This window comes from Oncorhynchus clarkii, chromosome 32, assembly GCF_045791955.1.
Source record: "Oncorhynchus clarkii lewisi isolate Uvic-CL-2024 chromosome 32, UVic_Ocla_1.0, whole genome shotgun sequence".
In the NCBI taxonomy this organism is placed as follows: domain Eukaryota; kingdom Metazoa; phylum Chordata; class Actinopteri; order Salmoniformes; family Salmonidae; genus Oncorhynchus; species Oncorhynchus clarkii.
This window is the reverse complement of record NC_092178.1, coordinates 24,690,701-24,718,426: the sequence shown is the minus strand read 5'-3', so window position 1 is coordinate 24,718,426 and position 27,726 is coordinate 24,690,701. Positions and strand designations below refer to the sequence as shown.

At 45.0% G+C, this 27,726-nt stretch overlaps 1 protein-coding gene across 8 annotated transcripts in view; it reads right to left on the bottom strand.

Moving 5' to 3' along the window:
- Positions 1-4,991: 4,991 nt before the first annotated feature.
- Positions 4,992-27,726, bottom strand: part of LOC139391828 (receptor-type tyrosine-protein phosphatase U-like) — a 284,310-nt gene continuing 261,575 nt past the window's right edge. For 5 of the 8 annotated variants that reach the window (XM_071139407.1, XM_071139410.1, XM_071139408.1 and 2 more), the window contains 6 exons: positions 20,111-20,260; positions 18,418-18,738; positions 16,155-16,280; positions 10,412-10,569; positions 7,222-7,357; positions 4,992-6,997 (listed from right to left, as the gene is read on the bottom strand). In XM_071139407.1, coding sequence (XP_070995508.1) covers positions 6,917-6,997; positions 7,222-7,357; positions 10,412-10,569; positions 16,155-16,280; positions 18,418-18,738; positions 20,111-20,260 — 972 coding nt within the window. In that variant the 3' untranslated portion in view covers positions 4,992-6,916. Of the gene's footprint in view, positions 6,998-7,221; positions 7,358-10,411; positions 10,570-16,154; positions 16,281-18,402; positions 18,739-20,110; positions 20,261-27,726 lie in introns of all 8 variants that reach the window. The other 3 variants (XM_071139404.1, XM_071139409.1, XM_071139405.1) reach the window with 1 other exon arrangement.

Genomic DNA, 27,726 nt, shown 5'->3' with positions numbered 1-27,726 from the left:
AAATCAAAATTAAATAAATTTGTGCAGCATCAAAATTGTCAAGAAAAGAAGAGAATTCTTTAACCAGGGGCGGGGCCTTCGCCAGGGTTGCAATCTGAGCCCTGCACTCTTCAATATTTACATCAACGAATTGGCCACTATTCTAGAAAAATCCTCAGCCCCTGGTGTTAGTCTCTACAATTCAGAGGTTAAATTCCTGCTATTCGCAGATGGCCTATGCCTGCTGTCACCCACAGCACATGGCCTACAGCAGAGCCTGGACCTGCTAGTGTAGTACTGCCAGACCTGGGCCCCAAAAATACAAAAATAATGATTTTCCAGAGAAGATCCAGATTTCAGCTATTAGACCAAAGTTCTCAATTGATACACAATATATAGAGTACTGCACACACTACAATTACTTAGGTTTAAAAATAAGTTAAACTGGACACCTTAATGCTTAATGATACAGTGAATGAACTGAGAGAAAGCACAGAGGGGATTCTACGCCAATTAAAAAACAAATTCAAATTGAAATACCTATTACAATTTGGCTAAAACTAATTGAATGTGTCATTGAACCAATTGCACTTTATGTCAGCGAGGTGTGGGGTCCACTTGCAAAACAAGATTTCACCAAATGGGACAAACACCCCATTAAAACCCTGCATGCAGAGTTCTGTAAGATTCTCCTACATGTCCAGAGGAAAACTACAAACAATGCATGCAGGGCAGAATTAGGCCAATGTCCACTAATAATAAAAATTTAAAAAAAGAGCAGTTAAGTTTTGGAAACATCTAAAATACAGTGACCCGCTGTCATATCATTATCAAGCCCTACAATGCCAAGTGCTGAGTCCCCTCATCCAGCTGGTCCTGGGGCTGAGTTCACAAACATGTTCTACTAACACACTAAAGCCTCAGGACCAGAACATCCAATCAATCAGAATAAACCAAATTACAACACAGTCAAAACAAAACTACATTACTTACTGGGAAATGCAAGCACAAGCACAAAGCAAAATGCAGTGCTATCTGGTCCTAAATCGGCAGTACACCGTGGCTAACTATTTTGAACATGGTTACTAATCAAAACTTTAGAAAAACCTTGACAAAGTACAGGCTCAGTGAGCACAACCTTGCCATTGAGACGGGTAGACACAGGAAAACCTGTCTCCCTGTAGGGGAAAGGCTGTGCAACCACTGCACCACAGCAGAACCTGAGACAGAGCTGCATTTCCTGAAAAAAATTCAAAATATAAAACAATTAGAGAGGTTTCAAAGACCTCTCTGATGAGAATAGGCTACACGTCCTGTTGGGGGAGGACGCAGAGAGCTGTGGGTTGGCAGCGCACTACATTGCTGCCAGCCATAAGATGAGGTACAGTGTCTGACAGACCAACCTGCACATGTCCTCTATATTGTTATTGTTCAATAGTTATTTTGACCCCTGGTTATTGTTATTACTGTTGTCCTGTTGACAATTTGGATTACTATTATTTTAATATGGTAAATATCCAAAGTAAGCTTCGGGAATATGTACATTGTTACGTCATGCCAATAAAGCAAATTGAATTGAGAGAGCGAGAGAGAGAGAGAAGAAGCAAGAGAAGAAGCTTGAGTGAGAGAAAGAGAGAAGAAGAGAGAGAGAGAGATAGATGGATGGGAATGCAGAGCCTTGTGAGCACTGTCATAACGCAGGTCTATTATTGACTGGCCCTCAGCCATCATCTCCTCCCATCTTCCGTTTTTTTTTCTTCCTACTACCTCTTTCCTGTCATCATAGGTTATACCATGGGACAGAATACCATTAACTGTCCTATTCTCTGTCCCTGCCCCTTTAGATGTCCTCGCTGCCTTGGGGCTATCATCACTGGTGGAGAGATACATTTACCACATGACAGATTTGTCATTAGGAAGTGATAGCTTCATGGCAGTTCAATCACCTGCTCTTGACGTAATCAATGATCCTTGCTATATTGGATTAGAAGTTTTCCTAAACGTTGCTTTTTTTATTGTTTCTAGAATACCATTTATAAGCTGTCCTCCGCAGAGCTAGACAGAGCTGTCGTATGATCAGAGAGTCAAGACATGGTGTATAATCTCAATGAACGTGAGGGTTTTGTCATGTGAGAAGCAATTTGATTTAATGTGCATGTGAAGTCATGCTAAAGATAAAAATATGACTTCACACAGAGATAAAGTGGGCTCAAATTCAATCTTTCGTCAGACAGGGAACACACACATGCTGGGACACACACACACTGCGACACACTGCGACACACACACACAGGTCTCCACACGCCTCCGTGGTGTTTTAAACTCTGTGGTGTTTCAGTGTCGGAACGAGGAGAGTATTAATTGATTCTTGTGTCTATCTGCTCCTCTGCATGACGGGATTCATTTAAAATGACAGGCCTTTAGACAGGGACAGTGGGGGAGAGGATAAGAGCTCTATTTGCAGTTGCAGCCGTAGCACTGCGTGCCATTGCTGTCACAGTCTTGAGGCTTTTCCAAGATGCCACCACACACGCAGAGAAACACACACACAAAACTGCTGCTACTCTGCCAGGGCACCAGGCCAGGACCAGCTGCATACACACTCAGTAAAATCCTGGCCAGACACACACAAGCCACGCGGTCTTCACTAAAACCCTGGCCGGCTGGAAATCTCTTGAAGCCCCAAACCATTCCGTGACATTTGAGAAGTCTGACTATGACAGGGACCTGTGTAGGAGCGATAAGGGGCCACTCTGGCTCTGGGGCCCCTTGGGGTGGTGTGTGTCTGTGTGTGACAGAAATAGCTGCAGTGTGGCAGGCATCCTCCTTCTCCTAAGACCATCTGTCTCCTACAAACCAACAGGTTGGACGCGTCAAATAATTTATTTCCCGTATTGTTTAGCATAGGCTTTCAGTCTGGCACCGACTACCAGACCAGCTCCTAAAAGCAAGCGAGCAAGCGTTTGAAGAGGCATAGACACATGTCTGCTAAGGTGTTTGACCTAACAGGATCCATCAGATGTGACAGTTAAAAGACAACATAAATAGTATCAAAAACAAGACATGTAATAGTCAATTGAAGACATCCAGGTAAGTGTTATACCTGCATCCTGTGACTCTCCGGGGAGCCCGTCTCTTCCTCCTCTCATTCACACAGCAAATTATTGAATCTGCAAAAAAGGAGCTTGGGAACAGCCACAATGATGGACACTGCCTGAGCATTCAGGTAGGCTTCAGAAAGAGAAAGGAGGAGAAAATGGAAAGGGTGATGGAGATCCCAGGAGATGTGTTTTTCTGTCCAAAAAACCCCCACAATGGCTGAGCCATCTCCATGAGTTATCAGACACAAACGGATGCAGAGCGAAGAGAGGTTTCATCTGCATGGAACCTGTTTCTCTCAACACAATGTGCATTTTGTTATACACCCATCATTCAATTTCATATGCTCATTCATACTGTACGCATCCAACAGTAACAACAATCACCTCCACTGTAAGACTCTCTGTGGAGTGCCAGTAGCCTATACACACAACCACAGACCCTCACACACGATAACCCAGTGTTTCTCAATCAAACAGCCGTTTGAGATAGTTTCTGTGATTTCATCTAGTTCAACATTAGCAACCCTGGTGGTCCGGAAGGGCTTCTCTGTTAGCTCTAGGTAGGCTCAGAAGAACTTCTCCGTTAGCACTAGGTAGACTCAGAAGGACTTCTCTGTTAGCACTAGGTAGACTCAGAAGGACTTCTCTGTTCGCTCTAGGTAGACTCTGAAGGACCTCTCTGTTAGCTCTAGGTAGACTCAGAAGGACCACTCTGTTAGCACTAGGTAGACTCAGAAGGACTTCTCTGTTAGCACTAGGTAGACTCAGAATGACCTCTCTGTTAGCACTAGGTAGACTCAGAAGGACTTCTCTGTTAGCACTAGGTAGACTCTGAAGGACTTCTCTGTTAGCACTAGGTAGACTCAGAAGGACTTCTCCGTTAGCACTAGGTAGACTCTGAAGGACTTCTCTGTTAGCACTAGGTAGACTCAGAAGGACTTCTCTGTTAGCACTAGGTAGACTCAGAAGGACTTCTCTGTTAGCACTAGGTAGACTCAGAAGGACTTCTCTGTTAGCACTAGGTAGACTCAGAAGGACCTCTGTTAGCACTAGGTAGACTCTGAAGGACCTCTCTGTTAGCACTAGGTAGACTCAGAAGGACGTCTCTGTTAGCACTAGGTAGACTCTGAAGGACCTCTCTGTTAGCACTAGGAAGGCTCAGAAGGACCTCTCTGTTAGCACTAGGTAGACTCAGAAGGACTTCTCTGTTAGCACTAGGTAGAAGAAAAGCGGAACTGTTCTAACTTTGACCGAGGCATAATCCTTTGTTTGTTTCTGTGCTAGAAATTGTTCTGCTGTTTACGCATTTCCACTCAGTTATAGAGAGGGTAGGGAGGAGAGAAAGGCAGAGATCAATGAACTGACTGAAGATAGAGGGGTGAAAGGTTAAAAGGTCAAGGCTTATGAACGTTATGAAAATAAATCAAAAGAATGCAGCCAATGTTCTTGTTGGACATCTCTATGATGGATGAGTTGGTGAGGTGGGCTATCTGTCTCTCTGGGGTGGGATGATGTGTTGACTGGATCAATAGATTCATCAGGCTTCTTCAATTAGGGCTCTGTAGAACCAGCCAGTCAGTCTGGTCATATGATAACAGCAGACCATTAACGCTGCACTTCATTAAATGATAAGGAAAAATTTAACTACAGGTCAACAGAAAATACTGGGGTTCTTGTTTAACATTGTAATTGTGTGTGTGTGTGTGTGTGTGTGTGTGTGTGTGTGTGTGTGTGTGTGTGTGTGTGTGTGTGTGTGTCAAATGTCATCACATTCACTCTCATAAATACTTATAAGATGCTTCCTGCAGGAAAGTGATAGTCAAAGCTAATTGAAGTGCATGAAAGGGTGTGACTAAAATCACGTGTCGCAAAAAGTGTTGCAAAATAAAAACATGCATGAATCATATGATATTAGCAACATCGTAATAGTTTATTTATTTTCATTTATACACTCTTTAGAAAATAAAACACATTGAATGAATAAATACAAATTTAAAAAGCAACTAGTTTCGGCAAACTGATCACCTTTGTTCCCACAACTAGAGACACATCATGTTTTTTTTTTTTTACATTGATCTCTCTGAATATAGGGGTTCTTGTGTAGGGTTGCAAAATTGGGTAACTTCCCCAAACGTTCCAGGCTTTCCTAAAATCCCAGTTGTAAGATTCCCAGGTTGAGGTTTCCCAGTTAGAGGATTCCCTCTTTGCTTTTCGGTTCGTTAGTCAGGCAATGCACCAACTGGGAATTTCAGGAAAACCTGGGAATTTTGGGAAAGCTATGGGAATTTTGCAACCCCAGTCTCTGGTAGCAGTGGGGGCGGTCCCCCGAAGCAGACTGGGTCACAAACTGCAATGGAAACACTAACGACTGACTGGCATGCAGGTTCTCAAGTGGTCCTCATTTATAGCAGACATAACTCATTACAAATATAAAGCTGTAAGTCACCAGAAATGACATATAAGTAATATGTCAAATTGGGTGACATACAGTACTGTATAACTCCAATGTCATTTATAGACATATCTCATTACATTATGGAGTAATGTGCCACCAAAAGTAACATAAAAGTAATATGTCAAATTGGGTGACATACAGTACTGTATAACTCCAATGTCATTTATAGACATATCTCATTACATTATGGAGTAATGTGCCACCAAAAGTAACATAAAAGTAATATGTCACCAGACGTGACATAAAAGTAATATGTCAAACTTGGTGGCATATAACTACAATGGTAAACGTCACTATTTTGACATATTCTAATGAGACCATGTTGTTCATAAACACAAAGATAATGGATTGGCACAGAGATAATACGACAAACATCGATAAACATCTGGAAAACAATCTATTTACACAAACAATAAATAATAAACAAGATAGGAACCTTTCTGTACAATATGACCATAGGATAGACGCACCCAACATAAATTCAGTGCCATTCTCTTTGTAAACGTATTCTCTGCCATTCCAGCCTCACCAGAGAAAACACCAGTGTACAGTAACAACATCGGATGTTCACCAACAGTAGATCATTGCATAATATACAAGATCATTGCACGTATTACAAAACAAACACACAAGATCCTCCAATAGTTGACATGTTTTATTTGCAGGCAGTTGTATGTGATGTCATTGTCTTGTTGTTAAACTTCAGCTTCTACTTTGTATTTTTTGTTGTTGTAATTGTTGTTGTCATTGACATAGTAAAATAAGGCAGGAAGTTGCAGAGACCTTTGAGTATACCACCAGTGGTCAAGTGACCAGAAAAACGTCCAATGAGAAGAGAATGATCCTGCCCATTTCCTTGTCCTCTTCCTTGGGTTTGGCAGATAGTATGTGGCACAGAACAAATAGTAACTTACAGAGGGATACAAATGCAAGGGAAAGGACAACAGTACAGTATATAACATCATCTCTCTCTGTCTCCCTCTCCTTCGCTCTCATTGTTTTCTTTTGTCCAGGTCAGTTATGGCAGCAGATACATTGAATCACCCAGACCTGGGAGAGGAGAAGAGAAGGAAGCGGAACAGAGCAGAAACCAGGCTAGACCAAGGCTGTAGACCCAAGGGGAGACCCAAGACGGAGTGGTGAGGCCCAGGCCTCTATCCCTACACTCCTTCTGGGGTCGAGCAGGTCTGAAAATGCAGTACTAGACGTAGAAGTGTAGAGAGAGAAGCTGAGCAGTGTGGACCCAGACTCAGGCCCAGGCTGTAAACTCAGGCTAGGACCAGGCTGGGAGGCCCAGGTGATGTGGACCCAGGCTGAGATCCAGGCTAGGCCCAGGACTCCACTCCATCTCCCCTGAGCCTGAGCTGATCTGGGATCAGTGCTATCTCACTTCTATCTCACTCAGGCAGTCCAAGGCGTCCAGGTACTCCAAGGCCAGGTCGTAGCAGAACCGGTACTGCTCCTGAAAACAACACAGGTGTCAACATTTCTCTACTTTGCAATACATTAAAGCTTGAATTCAATCAATCAGCGATCTGTATTTGAGTGTGTAAATATTGTAAACCACTGCAAGTTTGACTGAATTGAGCCTTAAGACATGCATGCTCCTGTCTACCATATTAGGTCCCCCTACCAAAAGAGTTTCTAAAAAAGGTATTTCCTGGTTAAATCAAGGCTATTACTTACCATGGTCTCCACCATGTTGGGTTTGGAGTTGCGTAGCGTCTTGGCAGCGTAGAAGACATCCACCACGCTGTGATGACGGATCATCTCTAGCAGCATGGTACAAGCACAGAACGTACCACTCCTACCGCCACCGTTTCTGTTGCACACACAGGGAGAAACACAGACGCGTGGGTCAGTGCTTATGAATCCTTATGTATACACTTTGTGACCACTGAGAGAGTAGCCTGTGTTGCGAAATGTGTCATAATAAGACAGGTTGCGAAACCAGGGTATATGGTGCAGAAACCAGTACAGACAGACACTCAGACACGGACACATGCCCCAAACACAGACATTGACACAACAGAGAGACAGTCAGCCACAGACATCAATATGAGTCACGTCTCTAGCATGCAGGGAAGATACGGAGGCTGAAGCCGTAAAGTGAAATGTCACAGCTCAGTCTGAGACTCAGATCAAGGAGGCTATCAGAAAAACTGCAACACGGAGAACTTTGAAGACTAGCATCTGAGGAATGTTTCTCATTAAATCCAGAAACAAGGAAGTAAATCTAATCCAGGAGTGAGTCTCAAATTGCACCCTATTCCCTATGGTAGTCCACTACTTTTGACCAGGGCCCATAAGGCTGGCCAAAAATAGTGAACTATATAGGGCGTAGGGTGCCATTTGGGACGCAGGGTTAGCATGTCAAACCCCAGAGACCAATCCAGGCTGGATAGAGATATGTAGTGTTGCTGAAGTGTAGAAGAGGCTGGGGAACTAGAGCCTAGAGCGGATCCCTTTTATAGTAATTATGAAAAGTGTTCTGGTAAATAGGAGGAGTGTAGTAGCGAACACTTGGGGGTTGACGTTTTATCCTGCCACATTTAAAACTACACACAGGCAGGCTCAGTGCGCTAAAGAGTAGAAAGTAATCGTTCAAAAACATGTGATTTTGATAGTTGTTAAACTATCAAGTGGGATCGGTACCAACACGATAACACAATCTACTGAAGCAAGGTGTGACCTCAGATTACAGTTTTTCTCAATTGCATACAAGCAATTTTTGGACCTGTGAGGAATCGTATTTATGAGAACAGCAATGATAAAATATATTTACAGGACTTCTGATCATTTACATGCCTTTGTACATGACTTGCATATCTTAGACCACCTTTTGCAAAACTTTAAATACAAATGTCATTGGGGAATACAACATTCACTGTGTGCTTCTGGCAATCAGTAAATACTACTGATCAAAATTCTAAACCACCACATCAGTGTCATACCATGTACAATATATGGAAATATCTAGGCATGAGAACTGTCTAATTACTATAATTATTTACATTATTGAGGACATGCAGAGATACAGGGAATGAAGTTGGGTTACTTCTAAGTAATTCGCAGTGATGGGGTAGTTACTCAAAAAAAGTTATATATTACCTTTTACTTATTTCAATGATAACAAATGACTTTACTTGTTACTCCCTGAGGAAAGTAATTAGTTACACTATTCGTTATAATACTTTTGTGTTACACCGCAAAACGCTGAGCGTCCTCACACAATGTAAACTGTCAACTCTATTTTGCTAAGTATCCGTCTGAAATAGGGGGATTGTACCGTGGCAGCCTTTCCTCTAATACATACCCAGCTACAAGCTTGTTCAGCTCTCCCTGGTCCTCCTGAACTATTAAAATCAAGCCTTGGTTGTTTGAATGAGGTAGGCCTACAGTCACCTTCAGCAGCCATGGTCAGGTCTTGCGGGTCTTTCGCTAAACGTTTTGTGTTGGCGTGTTGCCTTTGCAGGTGCTTCAAGAGATCAGAAGTCATGTTTCTAGCAGTAGAAAGATGTTTTTCGTCTGGGCATAGTTTACATTGTACAATTCAATTCTTACCATTTCGTCCTACCAAATCAAAGTAATGGTACTTCCACGCTGAGAAAGTCAATGCTTTCGAAGCTTCTGCCATTTTTCATATCCCTTACTAAAGCAGTTAGTAGGTGTGCCTGCGTGCGTAAACGGGAATTTAGTGAGAGGACAAATTAGAATCTGGGGCAGGTAGATTTTGTTATATTCCGCCAACAGAGAGGGAATAATGATCACAAATAAAAGTAACAATCTATTTCTTTGATCAGTAACTGTGCTATTATTCTCAAATTAGAACAGTAACTCTGTTATATTACTCAGTTATTACAGTTATTACTGTAACACGTTACTTTGTAACGCCTCACTACTCCTAAGTCATCATCTTCGACATTGTGTCCTTCCATAGCAAAGCTTTGCTCTGGTGTGGATTGAGGCCTATACATTAATATCAGTTGTGTTCCTCCATTGTATTCACCTTTCTTTGTTTCTATTGTGGATCGTGTTTCTGTGACCAATGGAAAGTGTACAAAACAATGTTCAAACCAGCCTTTGTATTGAATACATGGAATTGGATTGTGGTGATACCTATGAATGGATCCTGCAAACATTGTGCTTATTTGAATTCAATTAATTAAATATATCAAGAATAATTTTTGATTTGATGTGTAGGAAATTATTTGGTGAAATATGCATAAAAGCAGAGTAATTGCCCATAATTCTGCACCTTTGGACAGTTGTACTTCCATGTTTGATCATCATGATCTAGTGACTGCAAATAAAATGTGCTGATATACTGGGAGTTTTCTGTTTTGTCTGCTTGGACTCTTTTAGTATGGTTGCATGAATCTTTTTTCAGCCAGCCACGTTCTTTTGATTAATCTATTCTGACAGTATAATTTAGTTTTTCAGTATTTATGTTTTGAGAAGGCATCTACATTTTGAAAAGCATTTACTATTTTGTGAAAGGCCACTCTGTGTTTGACATTCTGTGTCTTGTGAACTCTGTTTTTAAAATCAACAACTTTGTTCCCAAAAAAAACTTGTCACCTGCTTTCTGAACAGTACGCTCACAACAGGAGTCAACAAGAGCCAATGACACCTTTAATGTGCTAGAAATAAATGGTTTGTATAGTGTCAGTATGGCCCGAAAATTAATCCAACTAACGCACAGCTTTAAACTTCTTATACGAAAATCCTCAACGTTTGCGTAGATCACGCTCGCTGAAATCAATCGCAGTGCACAGGTCATTTGAATCGTTTCTGTGTATCCTATCTGCAAACAAAACTTCCCTACGGAATGATATAGGTTTTATGAGTAAAATGGTGGACAGTGGTAACTCACAGACAGTGGACGATGGTACGTCCCTCTCCACACTCCCTCTGCCAGTTGTGGACCTGGGCCAGGAGGCTGAGGAAAGCCTTCTTAGAGTCTGGCACGTCACGGTATGGAGACCAGCGCAGGAACTGGAAATGACGAACCACCAGCTGACCTTCCTGGAGCTGGATGGGCGGGGGGCAAAGAGAGAAAGGGAGGACAGCGATAATGTTGTGTTCGATCCCAAATAACAGACTTGTCAAGCCCTTGATAGGAACACACACAGCACATCACAGCACACTATCCACACCTTTCAGACATGTATAGCATCCTAGACTGGACACCTCTAACCCAGAAGGACACTGGTAGAAATGGCAAAGACCTGCCACCATCTCCCTTGGGGCCAAGGCTCATATCACTCCAGTCTCTGGTATGGTAGTGTAGTGGTCTAGTGTTTATAATAATAATAATCATAATTTAGTGGGTGCTTATATTTTTCCCAGGGAAGAACGACTGCCCCCTCTCAATGAAGCCACAGAATTTCAAATTTCAAACCAGAATTTCAGACCATGGTACTGCAGGCATTGTTTGCAGAAAACAGGATCCCCATTATAGTGAATGGAAAAATGGCAATCTTTGTGATCAAGCTTTGTGTAAATAAAAACATGTTTTGAATACAATCATGGTACTAATCATTGCTTCTAATACACCTGATGTATTTCCTTGAACCAATTATTTTTAAATCGCACACAGAAGAAGGTACAAGGATAATTTAGTTGCTAATGGCAGCCTGCAATACCCTGGTTGGCTTTCAACTTGAGATACTCAATGACAGGGGGTAGCACTGAGCTAGCCTGCAACATCCCTTCATGCAGTAGCTCAAACTGCTCATGTTATGTCTCCATGGGGAGCATCTTAACTGACTTAATTTGGCTTCAATGCACTATTGAGTCTTCACATAGGAATACATGGTGTCACGTGATTGATGGCTTTCTCCATACTTATATAAAGTCATTGACTTGTCCTACGTTAACACGCATTTGTGAATTGTTAATGTATTTTTTGCATATTCCAACTCCCTCAGAGGCCCTCTTAGAGTGGGATAACGGTCAGGGTCAGTCATTATCAACAGCAACCCTGGAGCAATTTGGGTTAAGTGCACATCAACAGATTATTCACCCGGTCTGTTACTGGTCCAACGCTCTAACCGCTAGGCTACCTGCCACCCTTAAATGTGTTTTTCTACTGTGATATAGAATACCTTGCTGGGAAATTGTGCATCATCCTCCCTCCCTGTTCCTGATGCTGGACAGTTCTGATTGGTAAGATCAGTGGGATCCTGTGAAAAGGCAGTGGGGTTTGTTTGACAGCTGCCTCCCCCTCCTCCCCCATCCGTGGGGGAGACTGGGGGTGACACTGAGGGGGACAGGGCTCTGACAGAGGTAACAGCGGAATGACATGAGGGTGAGGCAGGGGGAGGCTCTAAGAAGAGGCAAGGAGAGGGACTAGGGACGCTAATACCTGAAAGGTAGGGAGGCTAGCTGACAGGGGGTGAGGAGGGGGAGGTAGGGAGACAGAGGCAGGGAGAATAGCTGACAGGGGGTGAGGAGGGGGAGGTAGGGAGACAGAGGCAGGGAGGCTAGCTGACAGGGAGTGAGGAGGGGGAGGTAGGGAGACAGAGGCAGGGAGAATAGCTGACAGGGGGTGAGGAGGGGGAGGTAGGGAGACAGAGGCAGGGAGGCTAGCTGACAGGGGGTGAGAAAGGAGGTAGGGAAACAGAGGCAGGGAGGCTAGCTGACAGGGGGTGAGAAAGGAGGTAGGGAAACAGAGGCAGGGAGGCTAGCTGACAGGGGGTGAGAAGGGGGAGCTAGGGAGACAGAGGCAGGGAGGCTAGCTGACAGGGAGTGATGAGGGGGGGGTAGGGAGACAGAGGCAGGGAGAATAGCTGACAGGGGGTGAGGAGGGGGAGGTAGGGAGACAGAGGCAGGGAGGCCAGCTGACAGGGGGTGAGAAAGGAGGTAGGGAAACAGAGGCAGGGAGGCTAGCTGACAGGGGGTGAGAAGGTGGGAGCTAGGGAAACAGAGGCAGGGAGGCTAGCTGACAGGGAGTGAGGAGGGGGAGCTAGGGAAACAGAGGCAGGGAGGCTAGCTGACAGGGGGTGAGAGGGGGGAGCTAGGGAAACAGAGGCAGGGAGGCTAGCTGACAGGGGGTGAGAAGGGGGAGCTAGGGAAACAGAGACAGGGAGGCTAGCTGACAGGGGGTGAGAAAGGAGGTAGGGAAACAGAGGCAGGGAGGCTAGCTGACAGGGGGTGAGAAGGGGGAGCTAGGGAGACAGAGGCAGGGAGGCTAGCTGACAGGGAGTGAGGAGGGGGGGGTAGGGAGACAGAGGCAGGGAGGCTAGCTGACAGGGAGTGAGGAGGGGGAGCTAGGGAAACAGAGGCAGGGAGGCTAGCTGACAGGGGGTGAGAGGGGGGAGCTAGGGAAACAGAGGCAGGGAGGCTAGCTGACAGGGGGTGAGAAGGGGGAGCTAGGGAAACAGAGACAGGGAGGCTAGCTGACAGGGGGTGAGGACGGAGGTAGGGAAACAGAGGCAGGGAGGCTAGCTGACAGGGAGTGAGGAGGGGGAGCTAGGGAAACAGAGGCAGGGAGGCTAGCTGACAGGGGGTGAGAGGGGGAGCTAGGGAAACAGAGGCAGGGAGGCTAGCTGACAGGGGGTGAGAAGGGGGAGCTAGGGAAACAGAGACAGGGAGGCTAGCTGACAGGGGGTGAGAAAGGAGGTAGGGAAACAGAGGCAGGGAGGCTAGCTGACAGGGGGTGAGAAGGGGGAGCTAGGGAGACAGAGGCAGGGAGGCTAGCTGACAGGGAGTGAGGAGGGGGGGGTAGGGAGACAGAGGCAGGGAGAATAGCTGACAGGGGGTGAGAAGGGGGAGGTAGGGAGACAGAGGCAGGGAGGCTAGCTGACAGGGGGTGAGAACGGAGGTAGGGAAACAGAGGCAGGGAGGCTAGCTGACAGGGGGTGAGAAGGGGGAGCTAGGGAGACAGAGGCAGGGAGGCTAGCTGACAGGGGGTGAGAAGGGGGAGCTAGGGAAACAGAGGCAGGGAGGCTAGCTGACAGGGAGTGAGGAGGGGGAGCTAGGGAAACAGAGGCAGGGAGGCTAGCTGACAGGGGGTGAGAGGGGGGAGCTAGGGAAACAGAGGCAGGGAGGCTAGCTGACAGGGGGTGAGAAGGGGGAGCTAGGGAAACAGAGACAGGGATGCTAGCTGACAGGGGGTGAGAAAGGAGGTAGGGAAACAGAGGCAGGGAGGCTAGCTGACAGGGGGTGAGAAGGGGGAGCTAGTGAAACAGAGGCAGGGAGGCTAGCTGACAGGGGGTGAGAAGGGGGAGCTAGGGAAACAGAGGCAGGGAGGCTAGCTGACAGGGAGTGAGGAGGGGGAGCTAGGGAAACAGAGGCAGGGAGGCTAGCTGACAGGGGGTGAGAGGGGGGAGCTAGGGAAACAGAGGCAGGGAGGCTAGCTGACAGGGGGTGAGAAGGGGGAGCTAGGGAAACAGAGACAGGGAGGCTAGCTGACAGGGGGTGAGAAAGGAGGTAGGGAAACAGAGGCAGGGAGGCTAGCTGACAGGGGGTGAGAAGGGGGAGCTAGGGAGACAGAGGCAGGGAGGCTAGCTGACAGGGAGTGAGGAGGGGGGGGTAGGGAGACAGAGGCAGGGAGGCTAGCTGACAGGGGGTGAGGAGGGGGAGCTAGGGAAACAGAGGCAGGGAGGCTAGCTGACAGGGGGTGAGAGGGGGGAGCTAGGGAAACAGAGGCAGGGAGGCTAGCTGACAGGGGGTGAGAAGGGGGAGCTAGGGAAACAGAGACAGGGAGGCTAGCTGACAGGGGGTGAGGAAGGAGGTAGGGAAACAGAGGCAGGGAGGCTAGCTGACAGGGAGTGAGGAGGGGGAGCTAGGGAAACAGAGGCAGGGAGGCTAGCTGACAGGGGGTGAGAGGGGGGAGCTAGGGAAACAGAGGCAGGGAGGCTAGCTGACAGGGGGTGAGAAGGGGGAGCTAGGGAAACAGAGACAGGGAGGCTAGCTGACAGGGGGTGAGAAAGGAGGTAGGGAAACAGAGGCAGGGATGCTAGCTGACAGGGGGTGAGAAGGGGGAGCTAGGGAGACAGAGGCAGGGAGGCTAGCTGACAGGAAGTGAGGAGGGGGGGGTAGGGAGACAGAGGCAGGGAGAATAGCTGACAGGGGGTGAGAAGGGGGAGGTAGGGAGACAGAGGCAGGGAGGCTAGCTGACAGGGGGTGAGAAAGGAGGTAGGGAAACAGAGGCAGGGAGGCTAGCTGACAGGGGGTGAGAAGGGGGAGCTAGGGAGACAGAGGCAGGGAGGCTAGCTGACAGGGGGTGAGAAGGGGGAGCTAGGGAAACAGAGGCAGGGAGGCTAGCTGACAGGGAGTGAGGAGGGGGAGCTAGGGAAACAGAGGCAGGGAGGCTAGCTGACAGGGGGTGAGAGGGGGGAGCTAGGGAAACAGAGGTAGGGAGGCTAGCTGACAGGGGGTGAGAAGGGGGAGCTAGGGAAACAGAGACAGGGATGCTAGCTGACAGGGGGTGAGAAAGGAGGTAGGGAAACAGAGGCAGGGAGGCTAGCTGACAGGGGGTGAGAAGGGGGAGCTAGTGAAACAGAGGCAGGGAGGCTAGCTGACAGGGGGTGAGAAGGGGGAGCTAGGGAAACAGAGGCAGGGAGGCTAGCTGACAGGGGGTGAGAAGGGGGAGCTAGGGAAACAGAGGCAGGGAGGCTAGCTGACAGGGGGTGAGGAGGGGGAGGTAGGGAAACAGAGGCAGGGAGGCTAGCTGACAGGGAGTTTGGAGGGGGAGGTAGGGAAACAGAGGCAGGGAGGCTAGCTGACAGGGGGTGAGAGGGGGGAGCTAGGGAAACAGAGGCAGGGAGGCTAGCTGACAGGGGGTGAGGAGGGGGAGGTAGGGAAACAGAGGCAGGGAGGCTAGCTGACAGGGAGTGAGGAGGGGGAGGTAGGGAAACAGAGGCAGGGAGGCTAGCTGACAGGGAGTGAGGAGGGGAGGTAGGGAAACAGAGGCAGGGAGGCTAGCTGACAGGGAGTGAGGAGGGGGAGGTAGGGAAACAGAGGCAGGGAGACTAGCTGACAAGAGGGGTTGTTTTTCTGGAGGCTGCTAGACGAGCACCTGGTGTTGAAAGATGGATGTTACTGTAGGTCAAAGGGAGGTGTTTGGAAGTGCCTGTCTGATCAACACTGGGAAACTAAGCTAGTCACAATCACGAAGACAACACGTCGTCAACGACTAGGAGAGAGGCACACAGCTACAGTAATACAGCACACACAGACATAGACACACACACGCATACACACGCACACACTCACACATTCCAAAAGAAAAGACCACAACACCACGTCTACAATGATTTCACAGGCATTGAAAAGGCTGATAATTTGATAATTTCATCATTACACTGTCAAAAAGACATTTTAGGTCATTGACAGTAATTGTAAAGTGTACAGTGACTAATGCATGCCTCATATCCCATGTTCAGTAGACAGACTATGAAAGGATAAAAGGGGCCATTAGGCTCTCTACTAAATACGCATCAAGAGACTATGGAAAAATATGTTTTAAAGAACTTCACAATATTAAAGCGATATGACTAAACTGTCAGACTTTCTGTGAGTCAGCAGGTTGATTTTCAACTGTAGTCTCTTAACTTAACAGAGCGCAAAAAGGGACTTTGACAGCCAGTCTATCATTGACCACAACATACCCGCATGATGTTCTGAACCCGGAACAGACGGATTATGACGTCATCATCAGCCATCATGGACAGAAGCTCCACTGTCATTGGTCCAAACTGCTGCAGCCCAGGCTCTGGCCAGTACTGTAGACACGGCTGAGAGAGAGAGACAGAGACAGAGACAGAGACAGAGAGAGACAGAGAGAGACAGAGAGAGAGAGAGAGAGAGAGAGAGAGAGAGAGAGAGAGAGAGAGAGAGAGAGAGAGAGAGAGAGAGAGAGAAAGAAAGGTCAGAGAGAGAGAGAAAGAAAGGTCAGAGAGAGAGAGAGCGAGAGAGAAAAGTGAGAGAGAGAAAGAGAGAGAGAGAGAGAGAGAGAGAGAGAAAAGTGAGAGAGAGAAAAGTGAGAGAGAGAAAAGTGAGAGAGAGAGAGAGAGAGAGAGAGAGAGAGAAAAGTGAGAGAGAGAGAGAAAAGTGAGAGAGAGAAAGAGAGAGAGAGAGAGAGAGAGAGAGAGAGAGAGAGAGAGAGAGAGAGAGAAAAGTGAGGGAGAGAGAGAGAGAGAGAGAGAGAGCGAGAGAAGTGAGAAAGAGAGAGAGAGGGAGAGAGAGAGAGAGAGAGAGAGAAAAGTGAGGGAGAGAGAAGTGAGAGGAGAGAGAGAGAGAGAGAGAGAGAGAGAGAGAGAGAGAGAGAGAGAGAGAAAAAAAAAAATAGGAAGAGAAAGAAGGAAGATAACAGGTGATCAGCGGACTATGGAGGTGGAGGAGTGAAATCAAATCATTGTGTCACAGAGCAGGACGGCTGAAGTCAATAACAAGACACCTGAGGATCGACAAGACAGACATTTAGCCAGATCCACAATTATCCAACCCATAGCAGCATTGTTAATTGCATGAGCAGAAAACACCATCACTGAGTACAATCAATCCCATAACAATCCCCCCCCCCCCCACACACACACACAGTGTTTCACATCTTTTGAATAATTCATCACTCTAAATCATTAACATTAGCCCATTATAAATTAATGCAGTGTGGTCAGGGGGGGAAAACTCGGCAGTGCCTGGTAGAGATACACATGGAGTCAATCAGGGATTGGTGCACAGAGCACACAGACTGGGCCAAGGTCTTTAGTCAATAGGTCGCAGCTGCTTCAAAGAGTCTCATCAGCCGAAGGGAGGAACGGAGGGATGGAGACACTGGGGAGTGTAGTGTTAAATTGCTAACAGTGATAGCTGTGGCAGCAAGGGGGACAGAGAAGGGAGCAGGAAGGGAAGGAGGGAGGGAGGGAAACACGGGGGAGTGTAGTGTTAACATGCTAACAGTGTTAGATGTGACAGGAAGGGGGAGGGAAGGTAGGGGGGGGCGGCAGAAGGCCCAGGGGAGGAACAAGGTAGCGATAATGTCCTGTCACGTTGACAGAGAGGTATTAACGAGGTGACAGGGGCAAGGGGAGAGATAAATATTTATACACAGAGACAGGTAGCACAAATGACTGGGGTACACTGTTAATCTACTGGTAGAGAGAGAAAGGGAAGGAGGGAGCGGTGGATGAGAAAGAAAGAAGACAGAGGAGATGGGCAGGGAAGGGAGAGAGAGAGAGTGGGGGAAAAGAGAGCAATTAAGACATGGCAGAGAAGGATAGCAGGACAGAGACGATACCGGGAGGGAGAACAAGAGAAGAAGGAGGAAGAAGGAGAGGAGAGAAAGGGTCAGAGAAGGAGAGAGAGTTGAGGAGAAAGAGCGAGAGGGAATGACAGAAGGAGTGAGAGTAGACAAGAGAGAGACAGCTAGCTATAAATGAGAGCAATGGTGTAAACGTTAGCCAACCCAGCGCCATGACACAGTGACAAGTGAAAGATAAGAAGGCCACAGACAAACCCTCACATGAGTAAACACACAGGTGACGTGCTAGATGAGGGAGAGACGGGGTGAGAACAGAATGATATGGATGTGGTAATGCCCTGACAAGCAGGCTAAAAATGTATCATCCTATTAATTCATCTCCACAAAGACTATAAATCAGGTTGCTATTACTTTTACATTTTAGTCATTTAGAGGACATTCTTATCCAGAGCGACTTACAGTTAGTGCAATCAGCTTTAGATAGCTATGACATGGGATTGGTCAGAGTACATCTTTGACCCATCAAGTATGAGTATCGGATAGACACAGGGCTCAGTCAGTCAGTCAGTCAGTCAGTCAGTCAGTCAGTCAGTCAGTCAGTCAGTCAGTATCATCAATTCCCTCCCCCCTTCCTTCCTCCATCCTCAGCCCCTCACCTCCCCTCTTCTCACCCAGGCAGAGTTGGACTGGTTGATCTGGTTGAGCATCACCACTGAGGTACATCCATAGTCATAGACCAGTCTCCAGAAGTCTGCCGTGGTTCCCGGTAACGGGTGTGGCGTTACCACGAAGGCGGCGGGTCGGTGAAAGCTGTCGGTGAGAGCAGCGTTGATGTAGCTGTTCCCTTCGGCAACGCCCTCGGTGGTAACCAGGAAGGCCAGGGCGCGGTCGGGAGGCAGGACGTCCATGCTACGGTTCTTCTCACGGTTCCTAGGCAGCAGGGACACGCTGCACTCCTCCACGTCCAGGTGAGGGGTCACAGAGTTCAAAGTCTGGAGAGAGGGAGGAAGGGATGGAGAGAGAAGGTGAGATGAAGGAGCACAGACAAGGTAGAAGAGGATGATGGAGACAGACAGAGACAGGGAGACAGTGATAAACAGAGAGAGACAGAGAGAGAGTAACAAACAGAGAGAGAGAGAGAGACAGACAGATACAGTAAACAAACAGAAAGAGAGTGAGAAAGAGAGAGAGTGAGAGAGAGAAAGAGTGAGAGAGAGAAAGAGGGAGAGTGAGAAAGAGAGAGAGTGAGAGTGAGAAAGAGAGAGAGTGAGAGAGAGAAAGAGAGAGAGTGAGAGAGAGAAAGAGTGAGAGAGAGAAAGAGAGAGAGTGAGAGAGAGAAAGAGGGAGAGTGAGAGAGAGAAAGAGAGAGAGTTAGAGAGAGAAAGAGAGAGAGCGAGAGAGAGACAGACAACTGTCTAATCATCATCTGGCTAAAACTTTCAAACACATTTAGCATCAGTCAAAAACTATGAAGGGGCTTAAAAGATAAAAACACATTTAATCGCAAACCACATGCATTATAAATAAGCACATTATGAGACTTTGGGAATTGAAATTGGAGGGGAAATTAAACTGAATATTTAGCTTGCTGTATATTGTGTTACTTAATAACTCCCTATTAAGTTTGACTGTATGAATGGTGCATTATAATTATTACTAACTTACATTGCATCACGATTACATCTTGCAGATACAGTACTAGTTTAAATTATAATCTGAAATTAAATGTCACCCTATTCCTTATTTATGTACTACTTTTGACCAGGGGCAATAGGACTCTGGTCAAAACTAGTGCATTGTACAGGGAATAGTGTGCCATTTGGAAGCCATTGTAAATGTCTGATTTCAGTGAGGATATTTCATTGGACTATAATAACCATCATGAATGTATTCAATAGCCTGGTCTGAAAGAGATAAGTAGCTGTAATTATGCATGGTAAAGGTCACTAATGATTTGTGTCAATAAAATGGAAAAGGAGGACGATCCATCTAGTCAGATGAACTAAAGTTATCTCATACAGAAATAGGAATTACTGTAATATACAGAAATATGCAATTTACAATCTCAGACTGCTGCAATAGACAACGAATACAGCTAAGGCCATGGTACTGTACTGTGCCATGACTAGTGTTTGGTGAGAGTTAGTGGATCTAAGTTTACACCATTAATACTAGTACCAGTAAGAGAATAACATCATTATTATGTGAAATGTGTTCCACTGTTAGAATAAACATCAACTTCAACCATTTTCTTTACAAAACATATCGAGGACATCAAGACGTAATGGGAAAGAAGTCCAAACCCAGTTGTTATCTAGTCAGATAGTTTCTGGTTGCTAAAACAAAACGTCCTACTAGTCTAACCTGGAACTCCTCTCGTAGCTGGGAGGTGTTGCTCTGTGAGTCAACCCTCAGCATCTCCTTATAGGTCAGCGCAAACTCAATAACTGGTATAGCTGTCTCTCCACACAGACAGGCCTCCAGAATGGCATCGTGGATGAACACATACTGCTCCTGAGAGAGGGAGGAAGGGGGGATGGGGGGAGGAAGGTAGAGACAAGACAGTGAGATTGAGAAACTAACAAGAAACGCCTCTTATCTTGTTTTGATAATAGAACCATAATTGCTAGCGGGGGGTGTGGGGTGGGGGGTGTAACATTGGGCTTTGATTACTGTTGTTAATGTCGACTAATTGTTAGAAATGTCAACATTCATCACATCGCTATGCCCACACACAAACGTTGTTTTGCTAATCGTTAACAATCTAAAAAATGGAAAAGGAGAGGGTGTTAGAACATACATCAAAAGAGCCAAAATCCCAAATGCCCAACCAATGCTATATAGCCTAAATATTAGTCTATTCAATGCAATTAGCTGGTACATTTGTTTTGACATCTTGGAGTACAAAGAATATCAGTGACCTGAATTGAAAAAGCATTAATGAGGATGCATATTTTATTTGATCATCACATCAAAAAGAATCTTTCTCGATTGAATCTAATTATAGCCGTATTAGACTGGTAAACAGGTTTCAAAGTGAGGTTTGAAAACGGCAACATCAGTAAGATTTGAAGACAAAACAACAGTACAGACACATTCAGCAGGCATGGAAAGGGAGTCTACATCATAATCTACCTCGGTTGATCCCTGATATTTCAATGAATTCTGGATGAATTCCTAGTTGATATAACAACATTACGTTTTTATTTTATAATTTATTTGCAACAAAGAAAACAACTGAAAGACAGTACAGATAAAAACAAATTAAAATAACATAGTGTGCAGGTATGGTTGGAAGCCCAAGGGCTTATATGAAAACCACACCACAAAAAAACAAAATACAATATATTAGTAAAAAAAAAGAAAGTTTGTTAGAACATAAATAAATTGATCAGTAATCTCAAAAAATAAATGTGTTTAAATGTGTGTCTGCATGTGTGCAGGTGTGCATGTGAGTGTGTGAGAGTTTGGCTATGGAGGAGATTACTGAGTAGTTTGGTTCATCAGACTGACCCCCAGTCTTCGCTTGAAGTTATTGATGGATGATGATGTTGTGGCAATGTGAAGATAAGAACTCCAGCGTATGGTACCTCTATATCTGACAGAGAATTGACTATGTGAGGTGCGGCAGTGGGGGTTCAGGTAAACTTTCTGGGAGGTATGAGCATTGATAGATAAAAGTGCATAATTGGCGCACATTAATGTCGCAAATAGACAAGATATTGAGTTTCTTAAACAAATGTAGATTTTATTTTCGTTTATTTTAATTTTACATGCATTTAATTAGGCAAGTCAGTTAAGAACAAATTCTTATTTACGACGGCTTACCCAGGCCAAACCCGGACGACGCTGGGCCAATTGTGCAATGCCCCAATCACAGCCTGGATGGAGCCAGGTAAATAGAAGAGGTGAAGAGGTCTTGCAAATTTATTTTGTACGATGAGTCATTTCTGTAGGTAGGAGGCATATGTACTGGCCCAGATAATATTAGAGTAAATTATATATGGGTAAATTATACAATAGTATAGAGTTTGGTATATTATAGCATATAGAACTATAGTATAGAACTATAGTATAGAACTATAGTATAGAACTATAGTATATTGCAAAGATGGCGCAGAAGAACATGGCTGGTGTTTTACATTCTCCCAACCAATTGTGCTATTTTGTTATTTTTTTTGCATTTTGTGTAACTTATTTTATTTTTGTATTTTTTTACCCCCTTTTTTTGCTGCAATTCCGTAGTATCCAATTGTTTTTTTTAGTAGTTACTATCTTGTCTCATCGCTACAACTCCCATACGGGCTCGGGAGAGACGAAGGTCGAGAGTCATGCGTCCTCCGAAACACAACCTAACTCTATAAGGCCATAAGCAAAGAAGAATATGCTCACCCAGAAGAGGCGTACATAGTGGCCTGTGACATTAATGCAGGCAAACTTAAATCAGTTTTACCACATTTTTACCAGCCTGTCACATGTGCAACCCGGGGGAAAAAAATCGAGACCACCTTTGCTCCACACATAGAGATGCATTCAAAGCTCTCCCCCTTCCTCCATTTGGCAAATCTGACCATAATTCTATTCTCCTGATTGCTGCATACAAGCAAAAACTAAAACAGGAAGAACCATTGACTCGCTCAATACGGAAGTGGTCAGATGACGCGGATGCTACACTACAGGACTGTACTGCTAGCACAGACTGGAATGTGTTCCGGGATTCATCCAATGGCATTGAGGAATACACCACCTCAGTCATCGGCTTCATCAATAAGTGCATTGATGACGTCGTCCCCACAGTGACTGTACGTACATATCCCAACCAGAAACCATGGATTACAAGCAACATCCGCATCGAGCTTAAACCTCAAGCTGCCGCTTTCATGGTACGGAAGACTAATCCGGAAGTTTATAAGAAATCCTGCTATGCCCTCAGATGGATGAACCATCAAAAAAGCAAAGCGTCAATACAGGATTAAAATTGAATCCTACTACACCGGCTCTGACACTCGTCGGATGTGGCAGGGCTTGAAAACTATTACGGACTACAAAGGGAAACCCATACTCCTGTATACCCTGTTCACCCACAAGTGCGTGGTAAAACACAACTCCAACACCATCATTAAGTTTGCTGATGACACAACAGTGGTAGGCCTGATCACCGACAACGATGAGACGACCTATAGGGAAGAGGTCAGAGAACTGGCAGTGTGGTGCCAGGAAAACAACCTCTCCCTCAATGTGAGCAAGACTAAGGAGCTGATCGTGGACTACAGGAAAAGGCGGGCCAAACAGGCCCCCATTGACATCGACAAGGCTGTAGTGGAGCTTCAAGTTCCTTGGTGTCCACATCACCAACGAACTATCATTGTCCAAACATACCAAGACAGAAGAGGGCACGACAACACCTTTTGCCCCTCAGGAGACTGAAAAGATTTGGCATCAATCCCTAGATCCTCAAAAGATTATACAGCTGCACCATCGAGAGCATCATGAGCATCACCTCCTTGTATGGCAACTGCTCGGAATTTGACCTTAAGGCGCTTCAGAGGGTATTGCGAACGGCCCAGTACATCACTGGGGCCAAGCTTCCTGCCATCCAGGACCTACATAATAGGCGTGTCAGAGGAAAGCCCATAAAATTGTCGGAGACTCCATTCACCCAATTTATAGACTGTTTTCTCTGATACCGCACGGCAAGTGGTACCGGAGCGGTCCTGGAGCGGACCAAAAGGCTCCTCAATAGCTTCTACCCCCAAGCCATGACTGCTGAACAATTCATAAAATCTCCACCGGACAATTTACATTGCCACCCCCTCCCTTTTGGAAACTGCTGTTCGCTGGTTGTTTGTTTGTTTGTTACCTATGCATAGTCACTTCGCCCGACCTCCATGTACAGATTACCTCAACTAGCCTGTACCCCCGCACACTAACTCGGTACCGGTGCCCCTGTATATACCCTCATTATTGTTATTCTTATTGTGTTACTTTTTATTTTAGACTACTTGGTAAATATTTTCTTCTTCTTGAACTTCACTGTTGGTTAAGGGCTTGTAAGTAAGCATTTCACGGTAAGGTCTACACTTGTTGTATTCGGTGCGTGTGACAAAGTGAACCAAACCACACATGATGATGAACCAAACCACACATTTTTCTGATGATACCAACAGATGTCATCACTTTGCTACAGGCAAGTTTAATATGATCTTTCCAGGATAACTTTTCATCAATTCGAACTCTGAGGAATCTAGTGGATGTGACTTGTTCAATTTCATTCCCACCAACTGAGATTCTGGCTTTTTTTTAAAACAATATTTCTTATTACTAGTTATTACGAGTGAATACAATAAAGTTGGATTTTGATCATTTGTTAATCTGGTGCCATTCAGAAAATTTGGCCATGCCTGAGTTGGCTTCATTAATTAGTGAGTCAAAATTCTGGTGTGATAAAATCAAGTTGGTATCATCAGCAAAGAGAAGGGGAAGGTAGAAGACACAGCAGCAAGGCCATTGTTATAGATTAGGAATAACAAAGGTCCAATTATCAAATCCTGTGACACACCACAGGATATCTTGGCCCTGGTAGATGCACAGCTGTCTGCATAAAGACATTGTTCTCTACCATAATATATAACCAATTAAACAAAGAAACATCCTCTCACTGTCAACTGCGTTTATTTTCAGCAAACTGAACATGTGTAAATATTTGTATGAACATAAGATTCAACAACTGAGACATAAACTGAACAGGTTCCACAGACATGTGACTAACAGAAATTGAATAATGTGATCCAGAACAAAGGGGGGATAAAAATCAAAAGTAACAGTCAGTATCTTTTTTTTTTTTTATCTGGTGTGGCCACTGCACAGCTGCATTAAGTACTGGCATCTCCTACTCATGGACTGCACCAGATTTGGCAGTTCTTGCTGTGAGATGTTACCCCACTCTTCCACCAGCAAGTTCCCAGACATTTCTGGGGGGAATTGGCCCTAACCCTCACCCTCCGATCCAACAGGTCCCAGACGTGCTCAATGGGATTGAGATCCGGGCTCTTCGCTGGCCATGGCAAAACACTGACATTCCTGTCTTGCAGGAAATCACGCACAGAACGAGCAGTATGGCTGGTGGCATTGTCATGCTGGAGGGTCATGTCAGGATGAGCCTGCAGGAAGGGTACCACATGAGGGAGGAGGATGTCTTCCCTGTAACACACAGTGTTGAGATTGCCTGTAATGACTACAAGCTCAGTCAGATGATGGTGTGACACACCGCCCTAGACCATGACGGACCCTCCACCTCCAAATCGATCCTGCTCCAGAGTACAGGCCTCGGTGTAACGCTCATTCCTTCAACGATAAACGCAAATCCAACCATCACCCCTGGTGAGACCGAACCACGACTCGTCAGAAGAGCCCTTTTCGCTAGTCCTGGTCCAGCGTCGGTTGGTTTGTGCCCATAGGCAACATTGTTGCCGGTGATGTCTGGTAAGGATCTGCCTTACAACAGGCCTACAAGCCCTCAGTCCAGCTTCTCTCAGCCTATTGCGGACAGTCTTAGCACTGATGGAGGGATTGTGCGTTCCTGGTGTAACTCAGGCAGTTGTTGTTGCCATACTGTACCTGTCCCGCAAGTGTGATGTTCGGATGTACCGATCCTGTGCAGGTGTTGTTACACGAGGTCTGCCATTGCGAGGACAATCAGCTGTCCGTCCTGTCTCCCTGTAGTGTTGTCTTAGGCGTCTCACAGTACGGACATTGAAATGAATTGCCCTGGCCACATCTGCATGCCTCCTTGGGGCATGCCTACGGCACGTTCACGCAGATGAGCAGGGACCCTAGGCATCTTTCTTTTGGTGTTTTTCCAGAGTCAGTAGAAAGGCCTCTTTAGTGTCCTAAGTTTTCATAACTGTGACCTTAATTGCCTACCGTCTGTAAGCTGTTAGTGTCTTGACAGGTGCATGTTCAAACCTCTTCATCCTACCCCCTCCTTTTTCGAACATTCTGTTAAAAATCGCGCAACTTTTCAGCGTCCTGCTACTCATGCCAGGAATATAGTATATGCATATGATTAGTATGTGTGGATAGAAAACACTCTGAAGTTTCTAAAACTGGTTAAATCACGGCTGTGACTATAACAGATTGTGTGTTTCATCGAAAAGCGCAAGAAAAACTGCTCTCTGAAAGCTAAAAATAATTTCCATGCGTCACTTTCATGGGTTGTTAAAAGGGCACAAATTTTCCGGGGAGTTTTTTGTTGGTAAATCCAACTAACTGGATTCAATTTCTTCCGGTCTCCTCCAGGATGTTGTGAAGTGCACATTTTCAGCCATTGATTTGAAGACGAGGAGCTATTGAATACACATCGCCCTGTAATAATTTTGATAGATTATAAACGTTTACTAATACCTAAAGTTGGATTACAAAAGTATTTCGAAGTGTTTTGTGAAAGTTTATCGTCGACTTTTTTAATTTAAAAAAATGACGCTGCGTTTTAAAACAATGTTTTTTTCTGAATTACACAGCTTCCATAGAAAGCTATTTTGGGTATATATGGACCGATTTAATTGAAAAAAATACCCAATAGTGATGTTTATGGGGCATATAGGAGTGCCAAGAAAGAAGCTCGTCAAAGGTAATGAATGTTTTATATTTTATTTCTGCGTTTTGTGTAGCGCCGGCTACGCTAAATCTTTGTTTACGTCGCATTCAGGCATTTTGGGGTGTTGCATGCTATCAGATAATAGCTTCTCATGCTTTCGCCGAAAAGCATTTTAAAAATCTGACTTGTTGGCTAGATTCACAACGAGTGTAGCTTTAATTCAATACCCTGCATGTGTATTTTGATGAACGTTTGAGTTTTAACGAGTACATTTAGCATTTAGCGTAGCGCATTTGCATTTCCAGGTGCTTACTTGAGACATCTGCGTCTCAAGTAGGAGCAAGAAGTTAATTGTTTATGGTTCATTTAATAAGCATGGGAAACAGTGTTTAAACCCTTTACAATGAAGATCTGTGAAGTTATTTGGAATTTTACGAATTGTCTTTGAATGACAGGGTCCTGATAAAGGGCCGTTTCTTTTTTTGCTGAGTTTATATGTATAATCATGAAAACTGTAATAATGCAATTTAGAAAGCCATATTTCATGATCAACCCTGTCAAATGCTTTTGATAAATCTAAAAAGATGACAAGAGCGTGTTCATTGTTGTTCAGGGCTGCAAAAGACTTCATCTACAAGTTGAAAAAGAGCCATCCATATCTGTGGAGATGTTTTTACGAAATGTATATTTGTTCTCATGTAGAATACAGTGTTGATTTAAATGTTTCAACATTCTCTTAAACACCAATTTTTCTAGGATTTTTGAAAAACATGGTAGTACAGATATTGGGTGATAGTTTCTAAACTATCTGGAATAACTTTGGACATTTTCAAATCTTTAGGAATAATACCAGTTTGCATTGATTTGGTAAATATATATGTTGGAGGCTCTGTAATCGAGGAAGACACTGATTCCAGGCTCCAAACTCATCATGACCTACTGCTGATATCTATAAGTTACCAATTAGCTCCATCACATCAGAAAGCTCAAACTGAAGAAGAGAAGGGAAATGTCCCTTATTGTAATCCAAGGGATTTCCTTCAGTTTTCTCTATTTTTTTGACAGAGGAACTCACATTCACAAAAAGTGATTCAATTCACATGAAATAACACCAGGATCACTATAGGTCTTATTTCCAACAATACATTGAGACGGAATAGTTGTAGATGCCTTTTTCCTATTCAACAGTTCATAGATGATTTTCCAAGTTGACTTGATATTATTTGAGGATTCTTGGAATTTGATAGAAAAAAATATATTAGGTGAGTAAATGTTCTCTTATACTTTTTCTAATGTGCAGAATTCAGGAGAAAGGGCTTTGTGAGACACTATTTATACAACTAGTTATTTTTTTGAGACCGGTTGGAAACCAGAGATTCCAGAA